Here is a 25,568-nt window from a genome sequence, read left to right on the forward strand (position 1 = left end):
TTCCCATTTTCCAGCCATCCTTTTACTTCTCTATATTCCAGTCCCTCTCTATATTCCAGATCTCCTCTAATATTCCAGTTCCTTCCTATATTCAGTCCTCCCTCTATTCAAGTCCCCCTACATTCCAAATCTCCACGTTATTCCAGATCCTCTCTGTATTTGGTCTGAAACATTGACTTTGCTACTCCTCAGATGCTGTCTGACCTGCTGTGCTTCTCCAGCTTTAAATCTATTGACCCTAATCCCCATTATACTCTAGTCCTTCCTTATATTCAAGTACCCTAAATTCCAGTCCCCACTATATCTCAATGCCCTGTTGTCCAGATTCCCTTATATTACAGTCCTCCCCCCATTATTCCAGAGCCACCACATTCCAGACCCCTCTATATTCCAGTTCCTCCCATATTCCAGATGCCCCTATATTCCACTTTCCCTCAACTCCTGTTCTACTCTCCCACCATATTCCTGTTCCCCATTATCCAGATCCGCCCAATACACAGTGCACATTAAATTTATATCACTCACTGACAAGGAGTTCCCAGCAATGACGTCACCGCAGGCCCCCCGCTCTGGGGTCGAAGGTCACAAGTGGACTGCTCTAAGTGATACCTGTACCCAAACGGAAGTTTTAATCTGAAGCTAATAAAGAGGAGTTTCTTCACATTTCACCTGATACAGAATCAACGGTGGGTTTTTTTTTTATTAATTATCGCGACAAGCGGAAACGGTTGTCGGACCAGAGCCGTGGTTTCCGGCTGTGGGAAATGTAGTTCCGCTGACGCTGCGCTCGGGGCGATGGCGTCGTCGGTCAAACGGCGGCAACTGGATCCGGCAGCAGAGGAAAGTGAAACGGAGGAGGAGTCCGGGGACAGCAGCGGAGAATCGGAGCAAGAAGTACAGCAAGTGAGAAAATAACGGCCGAGCCGACCGCGAGACGGGGACAGAACCCGAGCGCGAGCAACCACGTGGGGTCGGGGAGTACAGAGTGAGGAGACTGTAAGGTGTATTAGGCCATTCAGACCATCGAGTCTGCTCCGTCGTGGCTGATGTACTTCTCAATCCCATTCTCCTACCTTCTCTTCCCCATTCCCAGGATGGCAAGACAGGAAAGTTGGAGGGAAGGGGGCAAGGGATTGGAGGAGGGTAAGAAGGGAAGGGGGCAAGAATGACGAGAGAGCCCAATTAATTAGGACCTCCTTCAACTTAACCACTAGATTCACCACCTCCACACCAATATGCATTGCAAAATACACTGCAGCAATTCACCAATATTCCTTCTAAATTTCCCAAACTCATTTGCCATACCAGTGGCATTTCCAAGTTGCTTGTGTTGGAAATATATATTAATTACTGTCACTGGGTTAAATCCTGGAGCTCCCTACCTAACTACAGTGGTGCAAGGTGGAACCTTGTCACGACCTTTGCAATTACAAATGGGGTAAAGAACACAGACTTTGCCAGTGTTGCCCTATGGACTGTATGTTTCTATGCTGTGGTTCTGTTCGCCGAGCTGGAAGTTTTTGTTGCAAACATTTCGTCCCCTGTCTAGGTGACATCCTCAGTGCTTGGGAGCCTCCTGTGAAGCGCTTCTGTGGTGTTTCCTCCGGCATTTATAGTGGCCTGTCCCTGCCGCTTCCGGTTGTCAGTTTCAGCTGTCCGCTGTAGTGGCTGGTATATTGGGTCCAGGTCGATGTGTTTGTTGATGGAGTTTGTGGATGAGTGCCATGCTTCTAGGAATTCCCTGGCTGTTCTTTGTTTGGCTTGCCCTATAATGGTAGTGTTGTCCCAGTCAAATTCATGTTGCTTGTCTTCTGCATGTGTGGCTACTAGGGATAGCTAAGAAACGATAAGAACATAATCATACTACCAGCAGACAAAGGCAGAATGACGGTCATCCTGGACAAAGCAGAGTACATCCAAAAAGCACAACAACTACTTGCAGATACCAACACCTACCAAAAGAGGGAGTTTGACCCCACCCCACAGCTCACCAATAGGATAAACAACACACTGAGGAACCTACAAAAAAACGGACAGATAACCAGGTCTGACCTACAAAGAATGAAACCCGAAAGCAACAACACCCCCAGATTCTATGGACTACCTAAAGTGCACAAACCAGACATCCTACTCAGACCCATAGTATCATTACCAGGGACGCCATCACACAAACTGGCTAAAGAACTACAGCAGAAACTGAAACGCCTGATCACCGGATCCAGACACTCTATACAATCAACACAGGAATTCTTGGACATCATCAGAAATATACACATAGACAAGGAAGAAACCATGGTCTCATTCGACGTAACGGCACTGTTCACCTCTATTGACCAAGCCCTAGCCAGAGAAACAATAGCCAACCTACTGAACAGACATAACAGACAACAGGATGTTGAACCCATCAACAAAGACGGCATACTTAAACTACTGGACTTGTGCCTCACAACACACTTCACATTCAACAACCAGATATACGAACAAATCAACAGAACACCCATGGGCTCACCGATCTCGGGACTCATAGCAGAAGCAGTAATGCAAAGGTTAGAACAAACAGTCTTACCACAAATTCAACCCAAACTCTGGGTCAGATCCGTTGATGACACCTTTGTAATCATTAAAAACATGGAAATAGAGAAAACACACCGGATCATCAACTCCACACTCACAGGAATCCGATTCACGAGAGAGGAAGAAAAGGACAACCAACTTCCATTCCTGGACGTGAGGGTACAGAGAACACCAAACGGGGAATTCACCACAAAGGTACACAGGAAAGCCACACACATAGACCAAGTCCTGAACTATGAAAGCAACCACCCCAATACACACAAACGAAGTTGCATTAAGACACTATTCAAAAGGGCCACAACACACTGCAGCACACCAGAACTGCAAAAAGAGGAAGAGGAACACCTATACAAGGTATTCGCCAAAAACGGATATCCTCGCAATTTCATCAACAGATGCCTAAGGGAAAGACAACGGAACGAGGACATGCCGCAACCCAAAGGACTAGCCACACTACCATACATCAAGAACATCTCTGAAATGACAGCCAGACTACTGCGACCACTAGGACTTATAACAGCACACAAACCAACAGCCACACTCCGACAACAACTCACCAGAACGAAGGACCCGATACCCAGCATGAGCAAACTAATGTAGTGTACAAAATCCCATGCAAGGACTGCACAAAACAATATATAGGACAAACAGGAAGACAGTTAACGATCCGCATCCACGAACATCAACTAGCCACGAAATGACACGACCAGCTATCCCTAGTAGCCACACATGCAGACGACAAGCAACATGAATTTGACTGGGACAACACTACCATTATAGGGCAAGCTAAACAAAGAACAGCCAGGGAATTCCTAGAAACGTGGCACTCATCCACAAACTCCATCAACAAACACCATCAACAAACTCCATCGACCTGGACCCAATATACCGGCCACTACAGCGGACAGCTGAAACTGACAACCGGAAGCGGCAGGGACAGGCCACTATAAATGCCGGAGGAAACACCACAGAAGCGCTTCACAGGAGGCTCCCAAGCACTGAGGATGTCACCTAGACAGGGGACGAAACGTTTGCAACAAAAACTTCCAGCTCGGCAAACAGAACCACAGCAACGAGCACCCGAGCTACAAATCTTCTCTCAAACTTTGTATGTTTCTATTCTGCAGGAAGTGCAAGTAGATTTTGAAGCGCATACCATATCTGACAGTGATCATAATGGAATCAAGAGATTGTTACAACAGGTAACTTGGAAAATCTGAAATTCTTTGCATGTAGGTTTTGGTTTGCAAATTTAGTATCTATTTACAACAGTTTTAATACCACATTCAATTATTTTTCCTTTTGCAGTTATTTCTCAAGGCCAGCATCAACATCACTGAACTAGCAGACATCATCATACAGCAAAATCATGTTGGAAGTGTTATTCGGGTAAGTCATCAGAATTGGGTACATTCTTAAATATTATGACAAAGTACCTGATCAAAACTAAGAAAGATAATATTAGCATTGTTTTCCATTCATCTTCACTTTTTTTCTGCACAGATTTAGCTTGAGAATTGAGTTTAACTTTGCAGTTAAATTTGGTTTTTAATTGGTCCAAATTAGTTCATAAAAAGTTGCAGATCGTAATAGTGATTGGATATTAGTGATGCACGTTTTGCTAATTCCAGATTATTCTGTTCACCTGTAATGTTTCATATCCTTGATATGATTTAATTATCATAAGCAAAGATGGAGATTTATGAGCAGATGGTATTAGTATCACTGAGATGCCTTCCTTATGAAATGCAACTATTATTTCTAAATTTCTTTTAGAGCTTTGATGTAAGAGTTCAGTTTGTATAGTAATTGCTACGGTTCAAGATGTATAATTGTCATGATAGCCTATATGTAAAATGTATATTCTCCTCTAACATGTAGTGAAAGAAATCCTGTTACTGCCTACTTATTGGATTTAATAACTATCCTCTCAGGCCAATTATACAAGGATAATAGCTTGTTGGAAATTTGAAATAGTGCTACTTCAATGTAGGCGGATGAAACATCACAACAGAATGTTGGAGGTGCGAAGAAATTTGGATTAATATTTCATGCATATTGCTTTATTAGAATATATCAATATTAATTGCCTCATTACTGCCAACATATTTTTGCCCTGACAGTTGTGTTTATAAGAATGACATTGGAATGTGTTACTAGAAGTATCTTTAATTTTAAGATGAGAACAGTTCCTGACATTTTAAAATCTTGACTCCTTGATATTATTAAAGTACATTGCAATATTTGGTGCCATGTAAATTGTATTCGTAATATGATGCAATAAAGGGCCTGCTTCGGATTTGATATTGGCGAAACATGAAAGTCAATGAGGTATCAGGGGTTCAAAATAAAATAAGATGTACGACTTTTTTGAAGTGTTCCTCGGTATTAAATGGAAATAAGACTTGTATGTTTTACTTAGCCTGAATTTTTGCTTCACTGCGTTGTATAACTGAATTGTTTTATATTTAAAGCAAGCTGAGATATTGGATGGAAATAATGAAGATGGTGATGAAGATGATATCTTTGGGTTCATCACTGCTATAAATCTGACTGAAAGAAAGGTAAATGCACTATGCATTAACTGAGTTTGTAAGTTGCTTTATGTTTGGGATTGAAGTATTAATTTTCCTGAATTTGCATGCAACTGATATCATCTAATATAGAAATTAAGCAAATTATTGCATGTTTTCCTTGACTGTTTTAAAAATTGTCTTCATGACCAATACATTTAATAGCTATTAAATACTGCAACTAAGCTCAACATTTATGTTGATGTAAATTATTGAAATCAGGATTCTTGGTGCTTTGCCCTGAAAAAGGGCAATGGTGCTAATCACCTCCTTTGAAGCAAACAAGCTACTCTTAAATTTTACAAGCACTTTTGGGGGTAGGAATTATGCCAAATGGCTATAGATTGACAAATGTTACGTCCATGTTCAAAATTGGAAAGGCTGGGACATTTGGGTAAACTTTTAGAATTTCTCAGTTAGGATGAAATAAGTGAATAGGAAATATGGTAGTGAGCTGCACATGTGTGAATTAGCAGGAGTAGGGCACTCAACCCCCTGAGCCTGATGGTTGATCTGATTACTTTACTTTACATTCCCAACCATCTCCGAATTCTTGGACATGAGCTAATTGAGAATAGTTAATGTTGATTTGCAAAAGACAGGTAATGCTTAAGCAAGTTAATTAACTTTTGGGGAAAAATTGCAGAATGGAGATAATGAGAATGAAGTTAATAGATATGTATGTTTTGTCATCTAAGAGGTATTATACAAAAAAGAGAACATGGTATTTATAGAAATGCTCAAGAAAAGCGATCTAAGAATAGGGTATATGGATTTTTAAAAGCTTACTGGATCGTGATGTTCTACAGGAGCCTCCGTGGGAATTGTGTTTTTGTCCTCTTTTACTGATTTAAACATGTATATGGGAATTATCAAAGTTTGCCAACACCAGATGGCAAACTGTGAGGAAGAAATTGTAATAAGATATATGCATTTTATTTGTTCATGGGAATCGATGTTGCTGTTTAGCCAGTATTTATTGTCCATCTCTGATTGTTCTGGAGGAAGCGGTGGTGAGTTGCTGCCTTGTAGTTTGTGAGGTGTAGGTACACTTGCCGTACTGCGAGAAAGGTAGTTCCAGAATTTTGACCCAGCAACAGTGAAAAAGCAGCAATATATTCCCAAGTCAGGATGGTGAGTGGTGTGGGGGGGGGGGGGGGCGGCATATGCAGTTGGTGTTCCAATTCTTGTTCTTTTAGGTTGCAAAGATTGTGTGTATGGAAAATGCTGTTGGAGGAGCTTTGGTGAGTTACTGTAGTCTGTCTTTTAGATGGTACACACTACTGCAGTTGTGCATTGGTGATGAAGGAAGTGAATGCTAAAGGTTTTGAATGAGGTGCTAATGAAGTAGGTTGCTTTGTCCTGGATGATGTCAAGCTCCTTGAATGATGCACTCATCAAAGCAAGTGGAGAGTACCATTTGCTACTCCTGGTTTGTGCATTGTATATTGTGGGTGGGCTTTGCGGAATCAGGTGGTGAGTTATTTGCTGCGGGATTCCTAATCTTTGATCTGTTCTTATGGGCACAGTATTTATGTCACTCCTCCAGGTTACTTTCTATTCAGTGGGAATCTCAGGATGTTAATAGTCGGGGATTCAGTGATGGCACAGCCATTGAAAGTTTAGAGAATGATGGTTAGATTCTCTTTTGTTGGAGATAGTTATTGCCTGCTATTTGTTTGTCGTGGATATTGCCATGTAGCCAAATGCTGAATGTATTCTAGGTTTGGCTGATATGGATATGGATTGCTTCAGTACCTGAGGAGTTGCAAATGGTGCTGGCCACCATTCAGTCATTAGAGAACTCCATGCTGCCATAATTGGTCGAATGTTACGTTGAGAAAGACAGTACTTGCACTTCACTTCTAGAGTTCAGTCCTTTTATCTACGTGTAGACCAAGACTGCAGTGAGGCTAAAAATTGAGTGACACTAGGTATCAGTGGTCTGGTTACTTCTTGATAGCATTGTCAATGGCCCTGTCATCACTTTGCTGATCAAGTTTATTGATAAGGCAATAACTGATAAGGTCATATTGTTTTGTTTTCTATGTTCAGGAAATTCCCTGGCCATTTTTCCATTGTCAGTAGATGCTAACGCTGTGCTGGAAAGCTAGTTTGAGAGAGCAGCCCTTCAGTACTATGGCTAGCGAATGATTCTGTACAAATAAACTGCCTTTGCAGTATCCAGTGTTACTTCAATCACTTTTTGATGTCATGTGGAATGAATTGAATTGTTTCAAGATATTGCACTTATGGCATCCTCTGAAGGATGCTGGAATGGATCATCCACTTGATTGGGAGATATGCAAGGTCATGAAGTTACAGACTGTCTTTGAAGACAATAGATAATAAACAGCATGAGGTTTCCTTTCCTATACTTGACTTGAGATATCATGAGGTCTTGAGAACGCCTGCTTGATTGTGTACCGCTGTCCCATCACCTCTGTTTGGTCTGTCCTGCCATTTGAACAGAATATAGCTGAGATTGTGGTGGTGGTGTCTGCAGTGTTGTCTGTAAGCTGTAATTCTGTGAATATGATGTAAGGCTGTTGTTTCAGTCGTTGTGCAACAGCAGTGTCAATTTTGGCCCAACCTCCCAGATGATGTAAAGCAGGATTTTGTAATGTCAACAGGGCTATTCATAATTGTCATTTCTAGTTCCTAGATTGTTGCTGCATGGTTTGTCAATTTCATCCTTTTGTTTGGACTTGATGGAAGTTTGCCAAAATGGAGTAGCTTACTAGGTCACTTCAGAGGATAGTTAAAAGTTAGTCACTTTGCTGTGGGTCTGGAATCACTTGCAGGACAAATGCAGTAAGGAAGGCAGATTCCTTTCCCTAAAAGGGCATTAGTGAAAACTTCATTGAATATGATATGTAAATTTTGAGAATAAGAACAGTGCATACAACACCACCAGATTCAGTGATTAGAAGAGGAGAGATGATCATTGACTGACTGAAATGACCTGGAATTAAAATATTATAGGTGGAGATTGAAGTGGAATCCAGTTGCAGCTTTCAAAAACTTTCAAAAGATACTGTGCAGGCAATTAGTGAAAATTATTATCCACTGTTTGACAAATACAATAAGTCATTACTCAATAATAAAGAGGTTTAAAAAGAATTTTAATAGAAAGCATTTTGAACATGGAATATTTTTCCAAAAGTCACTTGAAAGGCAATGATTAAAGATCATTTTAAAGGAAACTGATTATTTATAAAGAGTCTTTGTCAGAAGTGGATAAAATGTTTCCAGCTGAAAAATGTGAATAGGCATAATCGGCTAGTTTCATCTTGTGCTGAAAGATAGATGTTGCACTGCATCTCAAGGCAAAGCTTCAATGCAAATAATTTGATATCAAAAATCTTTGTGGGTCTAAAATATTTGTATTCCTCTAATGTCTGAGAGCACCTGGTAATTTTACTTGGCATGGCTCTTTTTTTATGCTCATTTTATGTAACAACTGCTTATGTGTTTGCGATTTAGCTGCCCCATGCTTTTGATTTCATACTGAATCTTTGGGACAATGGGTCTAAATGTCTGTCATACACACCGGCAAATCTCAAATTTGCTAGTCAAGGGGAAAGGTGATTTTGTGCAGTCCAAAGTCGTCAACAAGCAAGTTCAGAAATTAAATACTGGAAGCTCAACCTGCCATGAAATGCATTGCAATGAAGAAATAACATGATTGCAGAAATAAATAAATAGTTAGACTTGAGGAAACAATGGGAAGTACAGTGAGAATTGACAGTTTGGAGAAAGCTATATAAAAAGGTAAGATGCTCCAAATATTTCATTTAGACTAATTTTCTTTATTATGTCTGTAATTTGGTAATTTTCCATTTAACTGTTTAGAACTGACTTTGCCTGCGTAAAGTATAAATAGCATGAGAAACCACTTCTATACTTCTGTGTAATTCAGCATAAAATTAGAATGTCATGAAATAAAAACAAAGTTCTGGAGAAAGCTCGAGTTCTGAAGAAGAATCTTATTGTTCTGAACCTTAATTGTTTCTCCACTGCTGTCAAACCAGAGTTTCTTCACTGCTTTTTGTGTTCATTTTAGATCTCTGGGGATCTAAAGAGATTTCGATCTGGGATCAGTTATACTTTGCTTTTGTTAGAATTGCATGATTTACTTTAAGTAGTGGCCTATTAACTGGTGGGGAAAAAAAATGCAACAGTGATAGGTGGAGACATATACAGTATTCATTAGAAGCAGTTATGCAACTATATAACAAGAGACATTATCATAATTAAAAGCGCATCTATTCAAACTGATTTAAATTCATTTGTGGCAAGGGTTTGCTCGAGCTGCATGAGTTGGGTAAGTTTGAAGTTAAATAAATTTAAAATAAAAATAAATAATGTTTCTTCTAATCCAGATTTTCTTAAGTTTTCAAAATAAACTGTACCTTCAATTTGACAGCTGCAATAAAATTTTCAAGCCACTGGATATTCAGTAATGTTAAAAATCACAACACCAGGTTATAGTCCAACAGGTTTAATTGGAAGCACACTAGCTGTCGGAGCGACGCTCCTTCATCAGGTGATAGTGGAGGGCTCGATCGTAACACAGAATTTGTAGCAAAGATTTACAGTGTGATGTAACTGAAATTATACTTTGAAAAATTGATTGTCTGTTAAGCCTTTCATCTGTTAGAATACAGTGATAGAAGTGAAAATAACAGATGAAAGGCTTAACAGACAATCAATTTTTCAAAGTATAATTTCAGTTACATCACACTGTAAATCTTTGCTACAAATTCTGTGTTACGATCGAGCCCTCCACTATCACCTGATGAAGGAGCGTCGCTCCGACAGCTAGTGTGCTTCCAATTAAACCTGTTGGACTATAACCTGGTGTTGTGATTTTTAACTTTGTACACACCCAAGTCCAACACCGGCATCTCTAAATCATGATATTCAATAATGGCTACTTTGCTGTTAAAGCCTTTTCAGTAACATAAATGATTGAAAGTTTTATCTGAAAAACATGCAGATTTTTGCTACTTTTTAAATATCATTGTGCCTCAGCATAAAACTAATTCACAATGTAAATCATTATGGCTGATTTTATTTCTGTGATCTCTAGGGAATGGAGTCTGTTGAGCAGATTAAAGAATTGGTTCTGAGCCAGTCCAAGTCTCATCACCAGGGTACAGCTGAGCAGCTGGACAAAATACTAAATGACAACAGCAAGCCAGTGAGTTTTCTCATCTGTGAGCGCTTCATCAATGTGCCACCACAGATCTCTCTGCCCTTGCACAAACAACTCCAGTAAGTACCCTATGCTGAGCTATTGTGTTGTGATAAAAGGCTTGTTTGTGAACAATCCAAGGACATGGTGGGGGTGTTGGCAGAAACATGTTGAATTTCTAATCCAGTGACACAAATTAGTACAATAAAATTAGTTAAAAGTTCCTCGTAAATGAGTGAGGCCCTCATTAGCAGACAAAGTATTGATTCATATTTGGAGTAAATGGTCAGAAAAAAATATTGTTGCTTATTGCATACACTCATAATTGTACTTGCTAGTATATTATGTATTCCATAAAAAAAGTTGTAGACAGGTAAGACCAGTATGTTAGACAGCCTAAATCTACAGTTTAAGTTCAACCCCATGGCTTCTAAATTCAAATGTGGGCCTGCAATTTTTTTTGATATATAGTAAGGTTTCATTTTTGATACTTCAAATTTGACAGCAGCTGTACAAATTCCTTTTTAAGTATGAATTGATGAATCTTTAATTCAGCTACCACAATCTTGCCCATATTTTCCAGCTAAGTCATAATGAATATCTACAAAAGTTGGATCTAATCACTATCCAACTTTGTATTATAGACAGTGTTGAAATAGATACACTAGTGGTTTATCACCCTGTCTAGGCTGAAAATGGTAATCTTAATGGAGTAATTGGGATACTAGTTTTCTTTTGATTGGCATGTCATTTCCAAAACTAGCATGGTTGAATGCCACAATAGCTTGGCTTGGTGCTTCCATTGATTTTCCATTACTTGCAAACTGGTAAAGGAGTTCTAATTCAGTTAGGAAATGAAAAAGCATGCTAAGACCTGTACCACTTAATTTAAACTTCATAGTGAAGGAAGAATAAAATGAGTTGTTTCTGAAATACTAAAAGTTGTTCAGTGGTTCCCTTACTGACAGATCTAAACAAAGTTTTGATGATAAATACAAGTAATGCAAGAGATAACAAAGTATAATATAGTGGATTGGTCACACAAGTGTAGTTTAACAGAAAATAGGTGCAGGATAAGGCCTTTCAAACCTGCTCTGCCATTCAGTGTGATCATCATTGATCATCCAACTCAGTACCTGTTCCAGCTTTCTCCCCATAGCTTTTGATTCCTTTAGACCTAAGAACTATATCTTTTGTCTTTTTGAAAACATTCAACATTGTGTCCACAAACACTTTGTGATAGAGAATTCCATAGACTCATAACTCTGGATGGAAAAGAATTCTCCTAACCTTAGTGCTAAATGGCATACTCTATATCCTTCAATTGTAACCCCAGGTCCTGGAATTTCCTATCATCACGAACATCCTTCCTGCATTTACCTTATCTAGTCCTGTTAGAGTTTGACTGGTTTCTATGAGATTTCCCCCCCAAATTCCTCTAAGCTTATTCATGTTATATTTTATCTGCCAAGCATATGTCCATTCACTCGTCCAAATTGCAATGAAGCAACTTTGTATTCTCATAGTTCATGAAGATATTACATTTAGTTCCCTCATCTAAATTATTAATATGTATTATGAATAGCTGGGGTCCAAGCACTGATCACATACTTTAGCTCCCCCTTGAGTTTCCAGCATTGTTACTAAACTGATTTGCCTAATCTATATGCAGATTAAAGTCAACCATAAAATTATAGCTGTTATTTTTATTATGTGCATCTCAAATGCCTTCACTGACATTACCACTGCACTTTGGGACTATCACTACTCCCACAATCATTTTCTGCCCCTTGGTGTTTCTAAGCTCTTCCACTAAATTCCACTTCACTGGAGTTAATATCCTTCTTCTGTTGCATTAATTTACCTTTTAACCAGCAATGGATCTTACCGCAGCGGCTAGTGAAGTTTTGTTCCTCAACCAGAATATGGTGAATCTGTGGAACTCATTGCCACAGATGGCTGTGGAGGCCAAGTCATTGAGTGTATTTAAGACAGAGAGGAAAGTTCTTCATTAGTGAAGGCATCAAATTTATATGGAGAAGAGAGGGGAATGGGGTTGAGAAACATATGAGCCATGATTGAATGTCTGAGCAGATTTCATGGGCCCAATGCTCTCTTTCTACTCCTACATTGTATAGAACCATAGAATTCCTACAGTGTGGAAGTATGCCACTCGGCCCATCAAGTTCACACTAACCCTCTGAAGAGCATCCCATCCACCTTATGGCTACTCCACTTCCTTTTCCTCTGTCTGCTCTTCCTTAAACCGAATGCCCTTAAATATTCAATTTCCATCCAGCGCTCATTACAGCCATGTCTCTGCAGTCCCAACAGTATCATACTGTTTATACCTATTCATGTGAATAATTCATCTGCTTTGTTGCAAATGCTGTGTGCATTATGATGCGAGGCCTTAAAGCATGTCTTTTTAACATTCTTAGTCCTGTTTGCATTACTTCATACTGTGGCTCTGTTTGATTTTTGCCATTAAATGCTCTGCTATCACTTTTCATATTTTCCATTCTGTCATTTTGTTTTCGCCCTTGTTTCCCAGTCTTCTGTCTTCCTCTTATAGGTTCCCAGTTCTCCTGTCTTTTAGTTTAAAGTCTCCCCGATCGTACTACACAAGTACAATCTACCTTGCATATACTAATCCCACTTCCCTCAGGACCTGTTCAAATGTTATAGAAACCTGAAATCTTTCTCTTGTATCATTTCACCAGCCACATATTCATCTGGTATATCCTGCTATTTCCAGCATACAGCACTGGTAGCAATATCAAAATCACTACCTTGTGAGGTCCTACTTTAACTTGTTTTCCAACTCACTGGAGTTTTCTTTTTAAGAGCTGATTCCTTTTTTTTTAAAATCTATATTATTGGTAGACATGTATCACAACCACTGGCTGTTCACCCTCCCATTCCCAATCAAGAATGTCCTGTAGTCACACTGATATTCTTGACACTCACCTGAGAGGCAACATGCCATCCTTGAACTCGTTGTGACCACAGTAATGTTCACTTATGCCCCTTATGACTGAATCCCCTATTACTATAACCTTCCCCCACTATTCCTTGCTTCTAATGCAGCAGAGCTAAATGTGATACAATGAATTTGGCTGCTGCTAATTTCCTCTGAGGCCATTCTCTCCACTTTCTTTTTCTGTCTGCTCCAAAACAGTATACCTATTTTCAGGGGAATGTCCATAGGGGACTCCTGCAATACCTACTGGTTTCCTTTTCTATGCCTGAAAGTGATCCATTTGCTCCCTGTCAGTGGAGTCTTAGCTTGTGGTGTGACCACCTCTCCACATCTGGTTTCTATCCCTGTTGACAGTTGTAATGTGCACATGGAACAAGTATTCAGGAATTCTTGATGAAGTGTCGGACAAGAGAATCTATCAGTACAGTTATGTAGATCTTTTAGAAGTAGGTGTTCAGGTAGGATATTTGTGGGTTATTTTTTAAAAGCGTTAATGAATTTCTCATAAATTTCCAACCTTTTAGACAGCTAGGAACGTATAATATCTGTGGGTGTGCCTGTGTCACCCTGAGAAGAAGTGCATGTATATGGTTCATTAGATTTTTGGCATGTTTCTGCGTGTCTCCATGGCTTTGAGTTGGAGGGAATCTTTTGAGGTCTACTTATTGACTTTTTTTTGTGAATCGTATATTCATGTGCTGCAGTCATACTGTCCCTACCTCAGAAACAGGAGGTCTGGATTCAAGTCCCACCTGCTGTAGAGGCACATAACAACATCTCTGCATAGTCTGATTAGAAAATATCTATCATTTAAGATGTATTGCCCAGAAGTGTTCAAGGTACTAGAGGTCCATCTCTGGACTTTCAAAAGCCCAGAAACATATTAGCTAATGATACTGCTGTTGAGTTTAACTCAGGCTGGTGATGAAGAAGAACTTAATGTTTTGGATCATAATTGAGTGATTGTTATTTATTTGCAATGTAAAGCTAATGATTTGGCAAACAGAAGCACAATTCTTTAAATATTCTACTTTAACATATCCCTTTCATGAAAATTTTCCTATTTTTAATTTCAACACTATCTTGAATGTGTTTAGGACTGAATTGATGGATGCCCACAAGAGCAATAAACCTTGTGGCAAAAGTCATTATTACCTTATGATCAGCAAGACTTATATGGAAGTGGGAAAGAAAAACATGCCACAACAAAAGGGCAAAGTGAAAGAAGAACTAATGTTTACAAATGCAGAAGAGGAATTCTTTTATGAGGTGAGTTCCTTGCACCCTATCCTTTTTAAAAAAAAAAGTACGGTAAGTGTTTTATTAGCCGGCACCTATGGGTCCATGAGCAGTGAGCCGGTTGAATAAAAGTTCCATGTAATCAATGTAAATCACACACTAAGTAACAGAAGTGTAATACAGTGGTAGACACACCACTGTTTATACTTTATTTACAGAATAAATCATAGAAATAATGCAATTGAAATAATAAAATTTAATAGCAGAGAGCCTTCTCACTCATACCCTCAACTGACTACTCGGACATCATGGAGATTGTGATAACACAGTAAACCTCCATTACTTCAGACATCTAACTTTTGCCAGTTTATTGAAAGTACTGGTTTATAAGGTGCCAGTTAAAGCAGATTCCTGTATTTGGTGTGATAGGTCAGTTAAAGTTTGATTTACTTCCTTGTTAAGCTTATTGTCAAAATACCTGTGTATTACAGTTTTTTGTTTTAATGAAATCTGTGAATAAGGGAAATGTAATGTCTACTATGGTTTAAACTTTAAATGCATCACTGAATGTTGTATCTTTTTTAATTTGACTTCCATGTTCTAATTATCTGCTTTCGTTTTAGCAATCTGTTATAACATACAGCTACTCTGTGCAAGAAGACAGTGACAGCTGTCTGTCTGGTCGCTGGTCTTTTGATGATATACCTATGAAACCTCTTCGAACAGTTATGCTAATTCCTGCTGACCGAATAAATGCAATCATGAACAAACTCGAGGAGTACTTAACAATATGATGAACTGAAACTATAGAAGTCATCCATTTTGGACAAATAAATTGTACTAAAGTTTCAAATTGTAAATATGCAGTATTTTAACATTAACTTGGTATTTTAATGAAATGATACCTTTTGAAATAGAAATATAAAACATTTTCTTGTTTTGTTCTGTTTTTATTTAGACAAATGAATATTAAAATTTTCAAAGAAAGAAATACATTTGGGCTAAAGTTTAACCAAGAGGAAAATCTAAGAAGTCAGCTTTAAAGAGAATTAAAGCTTTTCAAGTTCCTGGAGATGTTTTATGTGACATTTTTCCACAACATAGAAACATAAGCTTTGGCCTTTTATTGTTCTATTGAATTATTTTTGCCCATTCTGGTAATTGTGCAGTTCAGTCCATCATTGAATCACACATCTGTCTTCATGCTGGTGGCTAAGATCTTCTTGCTTGTTTTCTTTGTTGGATACATGCTGTTCCTCTCCATCTGACAGTTTTGAGAAGTGATCAATGATTTCCTGTAGGAGTTCCTTGCTCTCACTAGGGGGTAGGTTGGTGAAGTAATACTGAGGAGCCAGCTGTACAAACCTATAGGGGAAACAAAATGTCAAATGAAGAATCTGATGTAACTTAAGCCTGCCTTTTTGTTGTGCATTTCAAAACTGTGTTTTGAACAAACATTCAAAAAAAAAGCACAACCAGCTGTGTTTGACCTCTTCAGTTACTGACAAATTCAGCTATTCACTTATATCGCTCAGTCAAAAAGAGAACTTATAACAACAGAACCCTATTGCCACCAGAATCCAGGCTCACGCTAGACTGTTGTAACTTAAACCTGACCAAAAGTAATTTGAAACATTATTGAAGGTCTTCCTGAGAGTCTGGATGGTTATTACCTGACACATCTACAAAGCTTCAGATAGTATTAATGTAAATTAACTCAAATGACTCCACTGTAATGGGAAAATAACTGGTTTGGTGCAGCGTCATTCAGAACATGAATGCCTCTTTCAGATTCTGTTTTGAATGAGATTTTCAATTTTTAACCACAATTAATAGGTAACCATGGGTAAGGGCTTAGTTTTCTCAAATCTCAATTTTAATGCAATTTTATATTGCCAGATTCACTAGTTAAATGCGTCAAAATAATTTTTTTTTGTCGATGCTTTACTCGCTAATGTCTAAGGATGCAGCAGTAAAAGTAATCTATATCTGATTTGAGTTTATCCAAGATAGAATATATGTGCTATATAGCAAAAAAAAACACAAAATAGGTTGAGCTGGGAAAATAAGTGGAAGTGAGGGAAAAAATGTTATAAACACAGTCACAAATGTTATGTCCATGCTAACTCAATTTTCTTGTTATTCCTCATATTTCCAGAGGATTTGGAAGGAAAGAATTTAAGTGTCGTATGAGGAAAGTAAAGAGTAAAGCAGAATAAGGGTAGAGCATCAAGGGATATTGTTTTATGGAATGTTGTAGGGCATAGAGAGAGGAGTAACAGATGTGTGCTGAAATGTCTAACTGATAAAACCACCACAAGATTGTTGTGAAAAGTGACTTGAAATTCAAGTCAAATAACATACTGCTAACAGCACAGAAAAAGGCAATTTGGCCCATATCAATGCAAGCTCTGTCTAAAGAGCAACTCTGCTAGTCTCACTCCTGTACCTGTTCCCTGTAGCCCAGTAATTTTCTTTTCTCTTTGGGTTTTTAACAGTTTCTCTTTGGAAGCCATGATTTGAATCTACCTCTACTACGCACTTGGGCAATACATTCCAGAAATAATGTCCTTTTGCCATTCTCCTTGATCAGAATCATCTGGTTTGTGACTCTTTCACAATGGGAATAATTTATCTTTACTCACTCGAGACTCGTTCATGATTTTGAAATTTTATTATTAAATCTTCCCTTGGCCTTTTTTCAGAATAACCTCAACTTCTCCAATCTAACCGCATAACTAAGCAAACAACAATTACAAAGAAGAGTCATTGGCCCTGGAACTTTAACTCTGCTTTCTGTCCATAGATGCTGCCAGACTTGCTGAGTTTTTCCAGCAATTTCTGTGCTATCACCTTCAATGATTGCACAATTTTAGTTACAATATAACAAAGAATATAATTCTGTCTTCACATTTTGATGAATCATATGACAAATCTCTGCTTCAAGTCTGCTGGCCATTCTCTAACCTAATTGTGTTCTCTCAACTTACTATGATCTTCCTTACTTCACAATGCTTCCAACTTGTCTGCAAATTTTGAAATTTGCACTGCACACAAGGCTATTTGTATATGTCCAGATCTTGAAAATGTTGGAAAAATTACAGGAAGCACTGAATTTGAATAAGTGAATATGTTGGCGTTGGCACTTTGAATTAAATGAAGATGCTGGACAAGTTTTATGGAATTCAATGAGCGGTAAAGTCCAAATAGAATTTCAGTAGCAGTGGAAAAGAGATCAGCTTGGGTATCTGGAATCTCAAGTTTTTAGTAACAGTAGGTATTTGGAGTGCTGGTGAGAAATGAATGAGAAGTAATCTCCAGTGAAGGATCACTGGTCCTGAAATGTGGACTCTGCTTCCTCTCACAGATTCTGCCAGACCGCCTGAGTTTTTTTTTAAGCAATTTGGTTTTTTTCATATCTACATTTGGGGTTGAATAGTTCATGACTATATGTCTTTGTCATAGCTCAAGCATATGGATAGAAACAAAAGCTAGAGGACTTGCAGGAATTGAAGAGGATATCTTTTGCCAGTATTAAGTTTGAGGAAATAAGGTCTCAAAGTTTGAAATAGGTGATTAATGACTCAAAAGATTTTGGGCTAACGGAGGAATATAGGTGCAAGTCTAAGGGCTGAATATTAATGCATGAGCTAGGAGTCCCATCTCCAGCAATGAAAGCAGGAGGCAAACCAATATAAGGCTGGCAGTTGAGACCCTGAGATAACAAATAATTTCAGCTTTGGCAGCGTTAAGCTCTATTACCTCACCATAAGAGGTCTGCTGAACCACTCAAAGGACTGCCAACTCAGCACTTAGAGCATTTGTCAGTGCTGAAGCTGCAGCTATAAGGAGAGGGCATCTTAGTGGCCAAGGAAAGTGTTGACAAAATGTCATTGTGGTTAGAACACATTGAACAAGTTGCTCAATTCCTTCCCACCATATCTTGCCAGGCTTCCTGTTTCTTGGCCTTCATCTTAAAATGAGAGGCTGTCAAAATTTAGCCCTCAGTATTACCTACCAAAAAGAGGAGATGATATGGATGCTACAGATGACTACAGGTATAGTAGGAGAACACGTTGGAAATAGTGCAAGCCTTAGAGTTGGAGTGATTGTTTCAAAGACAATGGAGATGTTCAGCAAAGGTCACATCCAGTTTCAGTTCTTTAGCACTATAGAAGCTACATTGAAAATTAATCATGAAGCAGCATGGCATTGAAATGTAGGAAAGAAAGAGTATGGAGATTTTTAATTGGAAGGGATGTTGAAATTGATCTTTTTTGTTGAAACTGGAAGATATGGGTTGCATAGGTGTGACAATGGTTTGAAAAATGGATGACTGACAATCAAGCTGGGTCAATGGACAGGGAGTGGCATATGGAGTTTAAGTTAGATAATATGAGGTGTTGCATGTTATGAAGAAAAATGAGATCAGGATGTAAACATTTAATGGTAAATCCTTGACGATTGTTACTGATCAGAGAGACTAAGGGGATTGGGTACAAAATTCCTTGAAAGTGGTGTCACAAGGAGACAGGGGGGATATCAATATGCAGGTGGACCGGGAAGATCAGGTTAGTACTGGATTGCAAGAAAAGGAATTTATGGAACGTCTCCAAGATGGCTTTTTGGAGCAGCTTGTGGTGGAGCCCACTAGGGAACAGGCAATTCTGCATTTAGTGTTGTGCAATGAGGCAGACTTGAAAGGGAGCTTAAGGTGAAAGAGCCCTTAGGAGACAGTGATCATAATTTGATTCAATTTACTCTACAATTTGAGAGGGAAAAGGTAGAATCAAATGTGACAGTATTACAGTTGAATAAAGGCAACTACAAAGGCATGAGGAATGAACTTGCCAAAATTGACCAGGAGATGAACCTAGCAGGAAAGACAGTGGAACAGCAATGGCAGGAGTTTCTGGGAGTAATTTGGGAGACACAGCAAAACATCATCCTGAGGAAAAAGAAGCATACTAAAGGGGGGGATGAGGCAACCATGGCTGACCAAGGAAGTCAGGGACAGCATAAAAGCAAAAGAGAGCATGTAATGTTTCAAAGGGCAGTGGGAAGCCTTCAAAGATTGACAGTGGACAACAAAGAAAGAAATAAGGAGGGAGAAGACTAAATATGATGGTAAGCTAGCCAGTAATATTAGGGAAGATTGCAAGCGTTCCTTTAGATATATAAAGGGGTAAAGTGGACATTGGGCCACTAGAAAATTATAATGGAGAACTGGTAATGGGGAACAAGGAAATGGCTGAGGAATTGAATGACTACTTTGCACCAATCATCATGGTGGAAGACACAAGTAATATCCCAAAAATTCATGCACGCTGGGGGGCAGAAATGAGTGCAGTGACCATCAACAAGGAGAAAGTGAATGAAAAACTGGAAGGTCTGAAAGTGGTCAAATCACCTGGACCATTTGGGCTACACTCCAGAGTTCTGAAGAAGATAGCTGAAGAGATAGCGGAGCCTTTAGTTGTGATATTTCAGGTATCACTGGAGTCAGGAAGGATCCCAGAGGACTGGAAAATTGCCAATGTAATCCCCTGTTTAAGAAGGGAGTAATGCAAAAGATGGAAAATTATAGACCGATTAGACTGACCTCAGTCGTTGGTAAGATTTTGGAGATCAATGTGAATTTGAGATGTCTGATTACTTGGAAGTGCATGGTAAAATAGGGCAAAGTCAGCATGGCTTCATCAAGGGGCGGTCATGCCTGACAAATCTATTAGAATTCTTTGAGGAGGTAATGAGCAGGTTAGACCAAGGAGGGCCAATGGATGTTATCTATCTGGATTTCCAGAAGGCCTTTGACAGGTGCCGCACAGGAGGCTGCTGAGTAAGATGAGGGCCCATTGGTGTTAGAGGCAAGACACTAGCATGGTTATAAGATTGGCTGTCTGGCAGAAGGCAGAGTGAAGATAAAAATGTCCTTCTCAGGATGGAAGCCAGTGACTAGTGGCATTCCACAAGTGTCAGTGTTGCGACCACAACTTTTCACTTTATATATTAATGATCTGAATGAAGGAACTAAGGGCATTCTGGCTAAGTTTGCAGATGATGCAATGGTAGGTGGAGGGGCAGGTAATATTGAGGAAGCGGGGAGGCTGCAGAAAGATTTAGACAGGTTAAGAGAGTGGGCAAAGAAATGGCAGATGAAATACAACATGGGAAAGTGTGAGGTAATGCACTTGGATAGGAAGAATAGAGGTATGGACTATTTTCTAAATGGGGAGAAAATTCAGAAATCAGGACTGCAAAGGGATTTGGGAGTCCTAGTCCAGGATTATCTTAAGGTAAACTTGCAGGTTGAGTAGGTAATTAGGAAGGCAAATACAATGTTGTCATTCATCTCGAGAGGTCTAGAATTTAAAAGCAGAGATTACTTCTGAGGCTTTATAAGGCTCTGGACAGACCACATTTAGCGTATTGTGAGCAATTTTGGGCCCCATATCTCAGGAAGGATGTATTGTCCCTGAAGCGGGTTCAGAGGACGTTCACGAGAATGAAAGGCTTAACATTTGAGGACTCTGGGACTATACTTGGAGTTTAAAAGGATGAGGAGGATCTGATTGAAACTCACAGAATACTGAACAGCCTGGACATTGGAAAGATGTTTTCATTGGCAAGAGACATGAGGACCTGAGGACACAGCCTTAGAGTAAAGAGAAGACCCTTTAGAACAGAGATAAGGAGAAACTTCTTTCGCCAGAGAGTGATGAATCTGTGGAATTCATTGCCACAGAGTGCTGTGGAGGCCAGGTCAATGATTATATTTAAGACAGAGATACGTTCTTGATTGCCAAGGGGGTCAAAATTGGAAAATGAGGTTAAGAAACCTATCAGCCATTATTGAATGGCAGAGCAGACTCGATAGGCTGAGTGGTCTAATTTCTGCTCCTCTGCTCTTATGGTGTAAGGCATGCTTGCCTTCATTGGTCAGAGCATTGAGGATAGGAGTTTGGACGTCATGTTGTGGAAGTGCGGGACTTTGAGGCCACTTCTGGAGTACCACATACAGTACTGGTCGCCCGTCTATGTGAAGAATATTATTAAATTGGAAAGGGCGCAGAAAAGATTTACAAGGATTTTATGGGACTGGAAGGTTTGAGTTATAAGGAGAGTTTGGAGTTTTGACTGGAGTTTAGAAGGTTGAGGGATGACTGTGTACAGGTTATAAAATCATGAGGAGCATAGATAACGTGATAGCAAAGGTCTTTTTCCAAGTGTCGGGGAGTTCAAAACTGGACAGCATAGATTTAGGGTGAGATTTTAGATAGATTTAAAAGGGACCTGAGAAGTGGTGTGTATATGGAATGAACTGCCTGAGGAAGTTGTAGATGCGGGTACAGTTACAAAATTTAAAAGACATTTGGACAGGTACATGAATAGGAAAGGTTTGGAGGGATATGGACCAAATGCAGGCAAATGGGACTAGTTTAGTTTGGGAAACCTGGTCAGCAAGGGACTGTTTCCATGCTAAATGACTCAAACGTCATTTTGAAAGGAAACGGTTAGAGGCAAAATCCTTTAATTTGAATTGCTAATTAACTGGCGAAGATAAACTCCAACTTTTAAGAGAAGGAAGCAGATTTTATATAGGAAAATAAGAATTAAATATGAAAAATCAAGATTCACCAATGGTATTTCTTATCATTATTGCTCAAAATGACATCCATCAGCCGAAAAACCTTTTTGTTCTGAGTTGGTCATGCAATTTGAGACTGAGGGAATATTTATACATCATTCCAGTTTTACTATCTGATTTTATATCTTTTCAAACCCTTGATGGTAATTTTGCCATTTAATTGCACAGATTAACTGACACTATCTGAAGCCAACACAAATTAAAGCATTCAATTAACTACTTTTATAATCGAGATTTTTAAACGGTCCTCTGTTTGGATTCTGAACTCTGAAAGAATTTATGAAGGTACACTTACATTTCAGGTGATACATCTGAAACGATCCTGATGCAGTTGTTCTCAGATATTGTAAATTCATGGAACAAAACCCATTCTGGTTTTAATTTTGTGGAACAGTAGCTTGAGAAAGGGTGCAGCTGTGCTACATGTTTGTGCGTTAGCATGACATAGTTTCCTAATCCATCAACGTCTCGAGCTGTCTAGAAATAGGAATGTTATGTTGGCCTAATGAAAGTTTGTACAATTGCAAACTGTAGAACTAAAAATTCCTGTATTATCACTGTGTGATGTTCAAGTAATAGTAAAGCAAGTCTATAGTTTCTGCCATGGAAGGATTCTTGCATCAGTTCTCAAATTGTCAATTTGTGTCTCCAACTTGAGCAGTATTCAAAGCCACTTGATGGGTGAAGCATTTGGCCATTTATTGATTGGACTTTTATGAAGAAAATAAAAAACTGATGAGCTGTACCATAACACACAGTAAAGAGAATGATAAATAAAGAGTCTAGAGAGATAAATAAATATTTGCATAGTCCTTAACTCTTTGAGTGGACACTGCAACTCTTCACAGTGCTATCTTGTACTTTTACACACAGTCGCAATTCAGAAGCCAGAGTCAGTTACAAAAGTACGGTGAAAGATATTCCCAAAAGTTTTTACCTGCATGAAATAACCAGATAACAAAGCTCTTTTCACATTCAGTGAATTCTTGTGTGTACCAAAAGCAGGTTTTGAAATGGGTAATTCAATGCGCTGCATAATTTCCAGTAGGTCAGCTCGGATGGCATCTGCTGTCCTCAGAGCAGAGCAATTCAAGAAATTGTCATGGCACCACTTTTCATCTTCACAGACTGCATAAGAGTAAAACAAAATTCATTTGAACAACAGAATTTTTGTGTTTTTCAAATAGTAAGCTTTACAGAAGATGGATAGGAGTAAAAATCAATTGAAATAATTTTTTCATTCAACTTTTTTAACAACTAGAGTTTAAAGGGAAAGCTTTACGCAAAAAAAAGGGTTTTTTTAACAGTTAACAAAGATCCCCATCACCTGTCTTCCTTCCTCTGATTTTAAAGTTTACTTACATTGGTTTGATGATAACAGCTTGTTCTGCTTGTATGCATTGTAAACATTTATAAGGGTAAAGTGATCACCCTCTGAATGCAAAAATTTCCTCCGACAAGTGCATGCAATTTCCTCTGAACCAGGAGGTGGATCCAAGAAACAAAAGGGAGCTTTACAGAAAGAAAACATAGGAAACAATTACCGCAGAAGCTTATAGGTGTAATTTGTCATTCTATTGTACTCATGATTCTATTGAAATGTATTGAAGCTTTGTGTAAACTTTCTGGGAAAGAATTCTAATGTTCAAAAGTTGAAATATGTTCTATGAACATGTGTACATCAAAATCTAGCAGATCTTTAAAATGTCAAATGAAAACAGATGTCATAATCAAAACTTAACGCACACAAATTCGAACATTTTAAAGAAGAATGACTTTTTAAGGCTGGGAGTTATGGAAGCCTACAGAGTAAAACAAAACTTGTGTTTCTTCCAAAAATATGAGTATTGTAATCTAATTTTCTTTTTAAATACATGTCATCATTCAAAGTAAAGACTGAAATTGTTTGACATGCTACCTGGTATTGCTGCTTTAAATATTTAGTCTGTGCAACATGGAGAAAACAGGAAAAATAGTACAAAAATGTAACTAGTTGCCCAAGTACCTGTTACCATGGCAGCTATTGTTAACATTTCATGCACACAATCAAATTCACAGGATGCAACAAGAGCTTTTGCCATTTGGGGATCCAGTGGGAACTCTGACATAATGATTCCAATTTCTGACAGATTTCCATCATCATCCAGGGCTGCAAGGTAATCAAGGTCTTCTAATGCCTGCATTAGGGCTTCAGGGGCTGGTGGAAAAGGCAAAATAGTTGTTTATTATGTAATGGCTAACTTATTTTAAATTCTATACATTGTAGCATGTTATATGAACACAATTTATGTGCCCATCATTCTTTTCTTTCTACGCTGCTATGATGTATAATTATTATCTCAGTCAAAACTTTATTTTTAGACTGCAGTATCAACTGCTGATTTTTAAAAAATCATGTTTGCTGACTCGAAGCTGTAAGGAATCCACCAGTCATGCTCAACTTGTATAGGCAATGAGCAGGTTCAAGTGGTTCATAAGTACTAATTACATGAAGTATTAGCCATTACGTTTAAGCTTGCCATGACCCACACTCAAAGAGTTCTTGTGCCGGAGTGGTAGTGTCCTTACTGTTGGCCAGAAGGTCTGGGTTCAAGTTACACTTGCTCCAGAAGTGTGTTATAACATGTTTGAACAGGTTGATTAAACTATCTAGACCCAATCTTTTGGTCCATGACATCTAACTACATTATTTAAAGTGCAGCATCCTTGAACCTAATTGCTGGGAGCAGGCGGAGATCTGAGAAAATAATTTGATCAACATTACAGTAAGCAATGCATGCACCTAAATTTTCTACAACTGTTCAGAAGTATAGTAATTTGTTTCTCTTCTCAAACTATCTTTACAATTACTGGGTAAATTGGGTTATTTAATGCAGTGGTGTTGGAAAATACTTTAATTTTGTTTTGGCATCTTGTTCATATTCAGTAGCCAGAGTACAGCTGATTGTGTAGAATTTATGAACTTCCACGAATGTTTCTAATTTCTGCTGAATTTAACAATCTGAAAGGTTTGGCATATGTCATAATTGTAGCATACAGTACTGCTCAGCCATCTCTGACATAGCTAGTCAATAGATTCCTAACAATGGCTTTAGAACTGCTCTGTTAATTAGGGTACAGATGACAGCATATAGATTTTCATAAGACAGATTTTTAGTAGGCCAGAACACACTCTGAAATCAATCTGTTTAAATCGAGAAAGAGTGCTTTTATAGACTTAAATGTACTGTACATAATTTTAATTTTGAAACTTGCAGCTGTTCAAAATTTCTGATTTTAGGCATTGGATCATGTTTTGACAACGTGGAAAGAGACAAAGGATTTGTGCAATACAAACAAAATTGTATCCTG

General features: G+C 38.6%; 3 protein-coding genes across 8 annotated transcripts in view; 1 reads left to right on the forward strand and 2 right to left on the reverse strand.

Annotated features, from left to right (window-relative positions):
* Positions 1-659, reverse strand: part of uros (uroporphyrinogen III synthase) — a 59,370-nt gene extending 58,711 nt beyond the window's left edge. For all 3 annotated transcript variants that reach the window (XM_087998956.1, XM_043712630.2, XM_043712629.2), the window contains exon 1: positions 526-659. The gene's annotated coding sequence lies outside the window, so the exon portion shown is untranslated. The remainder of the gene's footprint in view (positions 1-525) is intronic.
* A 96-nt stretch (positions 660-755) lies between these two features.
* bccip (BRCA2 and CDKN1A interacting protein) lies at positions 756-15,641 on the forward strand. Of its 2 annotated transcripts, XR_006314932.2 has the most exons (8): positions 756-903; positions 3,702-3,776; positions 3,883-3,963; positions 5,049-5,138; positions 10,243-10,427; positions 14,428-14,599; positions 15,193-15,424; positions 15,528-15,641. XR_006314932.2 is itself a non-coding variant. In XM_043712628.2 (7 exons), the coding sequence occupies exons 1-7, from the start codon at positions 796-798 to the stop codon at positions 15,361-15,363; spliced, it is 882 nt and encodes a 293-aa protein (XP_043568563.2). In that variant the 5' UTR covers positions 756-795; the 3' UTR covers positions 15,364-15,500. The 2 variants fall into 2 exon arrangements, 1 of the variants encoding a protein (XP_043568563.2); XM_043712628.2 differs by lacking the exon at positions 15,528-15,641 and having other exon boundaries at positions 15,193-15,500.
* A 103-nt stretch (positions 15,642-15,744) lies between these two features.
* LOC122561389 (putative pre-mRNA-splicing factor ATP-dependent RNA helicase DHX32) overlaps positions 15,745-25,568 on the reverse strand; it is a 42,064-nt gene continuing 32,240 nt past the window's right edge. For 2 of the 3 annotated variants that reach the window (XM_087998954.1, XM_043713154.2), the window contains exons 7-11: positions 24,223-24,414; positions 23,580-23,729; positions 23,155-23,345; positions 22,513-22,694; positions 15,745-15,934 (exon numbers count right to left, since the gene is read on the reverse strand). In XM_087998954.1, the coding sequence (XP_087855080.1) occupies positions 15,748-15,934; positions 22,513-22,694; positions 23,155-23,345; positions 23,580-23,729; positions 24,223-24,414 (902 nt within the window). In that variant the 3' untranslated portion in view covers positions 15,745-15,747. The remainder of the gene's footprint in view (positions 15,935-22,512; positions 22,695-23,154; positions 23,346-23,579; positions 23,730-24,222; positions 24,415-25,568) is intronic. The other variant, XM_087998955.1, reaches the window with a different exon arrangement.

This window comes from Chiloscyllium plagiosum, unplaced genomic scaffold, assembly GCF_037043375.1.
Source record: "Chiloscyllium plagiosum isolate Xiang-an unplaced genomic scaffold, Cpla_swu_hap1 HiC_scaffold_22, whole genome shotgun sequence".
Lineage (NCBI taxonomy): Eukaryota > Metazoa > Chordata > Chondrichthyes > Orectolobiformes > Hemiscylliidae > Chiloscyllium > Chiloscyllium plagiosum.

Coding starts and splice junctions, on each gene's coding strand:
- bccip (XM_043712628.2), top strand. CDS start 796: ATGGCGTCGTCGGTCAAACGGCGGCAACTGGATCCGGCAGCAGAGGAA. Junction 904..3,701: donor CGGAGCAAGAAGTACAGCAA/GTGAGAAAATAA, acceptor TCTATTCTGCAG/GAAGTGCAAGTAGATTTTGA. Junction 10,428..14,427: donor CCCTTGCACAAACAACTCCA/GTAAGTACCCTA, acceptor GAATGTGTTTAG/GACTGAATTGATGGATGCCC.